The following is a 5953-nucleotide window of genomic DNA, read 5'->3' on the forward strand; positions in this document are numbered from 1 at the left end:
CAAACCTTTCTTTGACCTTCCTATCACACATAGCCCAGGCCATTGTGTACAGTATTACTGCATTGTATTTTAATTTTGTCTGTTGTATTTGTATTTGTCTTTATAATGTTTTATGCATGCGTTATGATAGATGACCGGTCGTATAACCCACATATGCCATGTTTGGTCTTTTTGAATTCATATTTTGATGATCTAAAAGATGGTGTAAATTAGATGTTGATACCTATGCAACATATTAATGTTTTAAGAAACCTTAGTAGTTTTTGCATCAACACCCAGTTGAATTACATATGCAAAATACCATGCTTACAGACAAAGAGTCATAAACTTTCCTTTTCAAAGGTGAAAGTTACCATGGGTTCGTGGACCTCCTGGAGGCGCAGTCTCCAGAGAGCTTAAAGGCATCAAACGATTGATCACCTCCCCCTCTTTTCACTGTAGAGGTCATCTCTAGGTGCTGATCCACCTTCTGGACTGGATTTGTAGGCTTAAGTTTGTGAAAAATGCAGTTCTGCACTTTTTTCAGTATTTTTTCCATAGACGAATTGCACTTTGATGCTTATTTATTGAATGAGGTAATAGTCGTAGTATACAAGATATTATATATGCTGCTTTACTGTTTTTAATGTACTCAAAGAATTTATTTTGTAATGAACATAACATTATATTAAAGTTTTATAGATTTCAAAGCATGTGTATGTGTGTGTGTGTGTGTGTGTGTTTATATTTAATGATTTTTGCACCTTTTATACAATTTAAAAAATGCTTTATAATAAACTAGCAGTGTAAAGCTAATGCATTTCTAATGAGTTGAAATGCTATTGAAATATTCTTGAAGTACATTAATATAAAGTATTAAAAGTATGTTTTAAGTGAATTGTAAGGAAATACAATTAGATGGCACTAAATGTACTTGAAGTGGTTCCATTAACACAATTTAATATATTAAAATATATTGCAAATAGGTTAAAATCTTAAGCATATTTTGAAATACACTTAATATACTTGATGTTGTTTCAAAATAATACATTTAATATTTAGTACAGTGTAATTTAAAAATGTAAATTAAGTATGTCCAAAAAATAATTATTTAAATATATTGCCTTTTCACCTGGGGTGTCAGTGAAAAACAAGAAATTATTGATTTGTGGGGAGAGCAATCACATTTATTTTCTGGAATCAAAATAAAACTGATAATTCCAAAAAATCAATGTCAACAAAAATGCCTCTAAAAACCTCTTAAAGTCTCAGTGAAGCACAAGGTGCTCAAAGAGGGCATAAGTTAACCAATATCCTTCAAAAAGTTTTGTTCAATATCACGGATAAATAAAATAATATTAAGTAAAATTGAAAAGACTTCTTGCACTAGACCTGCTGGTTTCGGCTTTATTGCTGACTGCAGTCATGTGGTCATCTCGTATCTGAAACACCAGCACTACCTGCTAATGCACTGGTATTTGCAAAAGAAGCCTTATTGACAAGTTTCAGTGAGTAAGGGCAAAACGCACAAAATATAGTATCTTTAATGCACTCTAGATGGCACTATTGCTTCTTCTGTAGCAGAAATAAACTACTCCAGAAAAAGGTGCCATGATTTATTACAAATGTACTGGAGTAAATAGTACAGATAGTTATTCAAAAATGTAGTGAAGTAGAAAGTAAAAGTTACTAATACCTTTGATACTCAGTAAAACTACTAAGTAAACAAAAAAAAAAAAAAAAAAACAACAACAACAAAAAAAAAACACTCAAGTACAGTAACTAATTACATTTACACACATACTTTACACCACTGATGGAATAGAATAAATAACCTACTCCCTTAGAATATTTTTATATTTTTGAGGCAAGATGGAACCTAATTTCAAGAGTATAACATAACCAAAATGGTCTCATGTGCACAAACATGAGAGCAACAGTTAGCACATTAAGATTATTAAAACACTACACATTTTTTCCATTTTTGGTCTAAACATGAAGTGAAATGTTTTTATGATAATTGTATTATTTTTGAATAACTCACCATCATTTGAAATTAATGTTTTTTTTTTTCTTCTTCAACTGACCATGTCTTCATCTGTCTTTTCCATACAATGACATTTAATCGGTACTGTATTTTCCAAACTTAAACAACATAATGGTAGATCTATTAACTGCACTCAGATAATGCAAAGATACTTTTTTAAATTACACTTGAGTAGGCAAGGATATTTTTAAAAAATGACTATGTCTACATTTCCTTTTTTAAATCCTAAATGGGCAGAGCTAGGATGCAAGGAATGTAAACATAGATGCTCAAATAATAAGGAACTGAGCACCAAGAAAGATAAACAAGCAAGGGTTTTTCTCAGCCAAAGCTACTGTATTGTATTATAACAGGGTCTCGAACGTTGGTCCTGGAGAGCCGCAGCCCTGCAGAGTTTTCAAGGTCTGAAAGGTTACTAGGAGGTTACAGGCAGGTGGATTTTTATTAGGTCTGGAGCTGAACTCTGCAGGGCTGCGTCTCCAGGACTGGAGCTCGCCACCCCTGTTTTAGAATGTGCATAAGTCATGTGGGAAAAAACAAAACAAAACAAAGAGGCATGACTTTTCAGTCCTTTTGAAGCTTAAAAATGATGGACTTTATCAAGTGTCACTACATGGAAAGAACCAGCCACAACATTCTTTTAAATTTCACCTTTTGTGTTCCAGAAAAATAAAGTAAGTCATACAGATTTGAAACATGTGAGTAAAAGATAACAAAATTATCCTTTTTTCCCCTAACCACTAATGCACTTAAAATGCCAATTAAATCAAATTTTCTTCAGTTTCTGTAATTCTGTTTTCATGTGGGCATGTCCTTATGATTGTCTGGAGAATCTGAATGAATTAATACATACATTAATAAATAAACAAACTCTTTCAGACCTTACATTATAGACCAACATAATGCTATACCCACAAAACTGTACAGACTGATCAAACAAAAAAATATGTTTTAAAAATGATAAGTAAAATATAACAAATTGATCCGCAGAGAGCGTTTTCAGGTAAAGCGAAATTGTGTTAACAAATCCCATAAAACTTCCTTTTTAATTTCCTCTTTCTTCTCTAAGGGAGAAAGGGAAGGGAAGTCAACACTATTATCTTTGCTATTCTCCGCCCACTTTTTCTCATTCTTTTTAGTTCACTTTTTCTGCTATTCGTTTGTACTAAATACGTCTTTGTATGGACAGTCCCCACTCCAATTCTAGATTTTTGTGGATAGACGGTCCAATCAGTCAGCCTTTTGTAAGACAAAACTTGAGTCTTCAAGCTTCCAATTGGTCTGCTATATTAGGAAAGAAGCAACGCACTTTATAAGGAAGTATCTGTTGGAGGTTTAATGGTGAATATTTGGGTGACAGTTGTGACAGATGAAAGATTCTGTACTTTCTGTGTTTGTATTGTACGCAGAAAGTACTGCTTTATTTAGAAGACATTTAAACTAGTTTGTTTTGTAAGACTGACCCATGGCTGCTATAAGAAAGAAACTGGTAGTAGTTGGGGATGGTGCTTGTGGAAAAACGTGCCTGCTGATCGTCTTCAGCAAAGATGAGTTTCCAGAAGTTTATGTGCCCACTGTTTTCGAGACCTATGTGGCAGATATTGAGGTGGACGGTAAGCAAGTGGAACTGGCGCTGTGGGATACAGCGGGGCAGGAAGACTACGATCGCCTTCGTCCTTTGTCTTACCCGGACACTGACGTGATTCTCATGTGTTTTTCTGTAGATAGCCCGGACTCTTTAGAAAATATTCCTGAGAAATGGGTTCCAGAAGTGAAGCACTTTTGCCCCAATGTGCCAGTCATATTAGTGGCTAATAAGAAGGACTTGCGAAATGACGAAAACGTCAGAAACGAACTGAGCAGGATGAAACAGGAGCCGGTTAAGATCGACGATGGCCGGGCAATGGCCATACGGATTGGCGCCTACGATTACATGGAGTGTTCGGCCAAAACTAAAGATGGTGTGCGGGAGGTTTTTGAGACTGCCACACGGGCTGCACTGCAAAAACGGTCTAAGCCGAACGGAGGATGTGCGAACTGCTGTAAATTGTTGTGAACTTATTCTGTCGACGTTCTCTTTGTGATGGAAATAGCGGATCTTCTGCAGTCTGTTTTTAGGACAGGAACAGACACTCTTCCCGCGTGTGAGAGCCATTATCTGGCTGAAATGGGTTGCTTCAGTTGAGTCACTACATTAATGACAATTCATGGGAGCTTCTTGATGTAACTGTAAATACTTTTAAAGTAAACTTAACATATTTGCACCTTAAGTAACACAGATACTTGCGAGTCACTTTCGAAAAATGCTGGTATTTTAAAGAGGTTTAAAATCGCCACATTACTTTGTTACAGAATGCAAAACTCACTTTGATGTAGACATAAATAAAAAGTACTACATTTCCTAACATTTGTTTGTGTTTGCGTTTGGCACTTGGTGGCTCGCAAAAACACAAAACCTTTATAAACTGCACACTGATGCTTTACACACATGCAGAGAGGGACAGACAGGCATATAGCTCTCCTGACATCTGTAAGTCAGGTTAGTTAAGTTATTACTTACCCGGATACCCACACATCTCAGAGACATTGCAGATGAGCAAACACTAAAAAAAAAAAAAAAGAAAATTTCAGATGAAAACAAACACATCAACTAGACATCTCTGAGATGTACGTGTGCCATGTTATTCGCTATCCATCAGCCATAACTTGCACTATGATTTACTTACCTGTGTGTGCACAAATGCATTGTTTAATAGCTCTGGTTGTGTTTGCTAGTCCATCTGGTGTAACTCAAAGGTCACTGGTGTGAGTCCCGGTACCGGCAGGGGGGGGTAGTGGGGGGGATAGTAGGTGAGTGTATAGCTTCCACCTTCAATAACTGAGGTGGGACCCTTGAGCAAGACAGCCCCCACCGAACCCCCAGATGTTCTCTGGGTGCCCACTGCTCTGTGTGTGTGTGTGTGTACTTGTTTTTGCTACATTGTGGGGACTATCCACAAGGATAGTAAAACCTGAAATTTTTGATATTGTGGGGACCGCAGGCTGGTCCCTACAATGTCAAAAAAATATTAAAAATAGTAAATGGTGTTTATCTGAAAATGTAACGATGCAAACATGTTTCCTGTAAGGGATAGGTTTAGGGTTACAGTTGGGTTAGGGGATAGACAATATCGTTTAGTCACTATAAAAACTATAGAAGTCTATGGAAAGTCCCCACAATTCACAAAAACAAACGTGTGTGTGTGTGTGTGTGTGTGTGCGCACTTGGATGGGTGAAATGCAGAGCACAGATTCTGAGTGTGGATCACCATATTTGGCTACATGTCACTTCCTTTCCTTTCCTTTCTTCAGGCTTTCTGACTCAGAGACTCAACTTTTTTTTTTTTTTTTTTTTCCATTCCCCAGCTGTGATCCATGGAGAGTCTTTGGCAATTCAAACAGTCCTCTTCGCTGTACAATTTAGACACATCCTCTTCCAGGCAGATTTGTAACATTTTCCACACATCATAACTATATTCTTTAATTATTCTCATTGTGATAGATGTTTAAGGGAATTTGGCCATGTTGTTTTGTCATATTTTTGTCATATGAATATCCTTCTGATATATTTTACACATAGTAATTTTAGGTTTACCAATAATTGTGGCCAACATGTATTAGAGAAAAACATTTATTCCATAATGCAATTATGGAATGGGGGGTGCTAAAGTTTTGAAAATTCCACCATCAAGGCAATAATCAAGAATTCCTAATCAATAGAAAGTATTACAAATCTGCCTGGAAGAGTATGTATGTCTATATTATGTAGCATCTGGACCAATTAGACATACAGTTATTTGTTACATTTAACAAATAATCTTTAAAACCAACAAGCCAGCTATATGCTGGAGTTCTGGAGACAGCCCTCCAAAGCAACTAACACCCCAA

At 36.1% G+C, this 5953-nt stretch overlaps 1 protein-coding gene across 1 annotated transcript; it reads left to right on the top strand.

The window, feature by feature from the left end:
- The first annotated feature begins 3267 nt into the window (after positions 1-3267).
- On the top strand, positions 3268-5709 carry LOC127180154 (rho-related GTP-binding protein RhoB). Its single transcript, XM_051134124.1, has one exon. The coding sequence runs from the start codon at positions 3492-3494 to the stop codon at positions 4080-4082; it is 591 nt and encodes a 196-aa protein (XP_050990081.1). The 5' UTR covers positions 3268-3491; the 3' UTR covers positions 4083-5709.
- Positions 5710-5953: the final 244 nt, after the last annotated feature.

The sequence above is a fragment of the Labeo rohita genome, chromosome 17 (assembly GCF_022985175.1).
Source record: "Labeo rohita strain BAU-BD-2019 chromosome 17, IGBB_LRoh.1.0, whole genome shotgun sequence".
In the NCBI taxonomy this organism is placed as follows: domain Eukaryota; kingdom Metazoa; phylum Chordata; class Actinopteri; order Cypriniformes; family Cyprinidae; genus Labeo; species Labeo rohita.

Coding starts and splice junctions, on each gene's coding strand:
- LOC127180154 (XM_051134124.1), top strand. CDS start 3,492: ATGGCTGCTATAAGAAAGAAACTGGTAGTAGTTGGGGATGGTGCTTGT.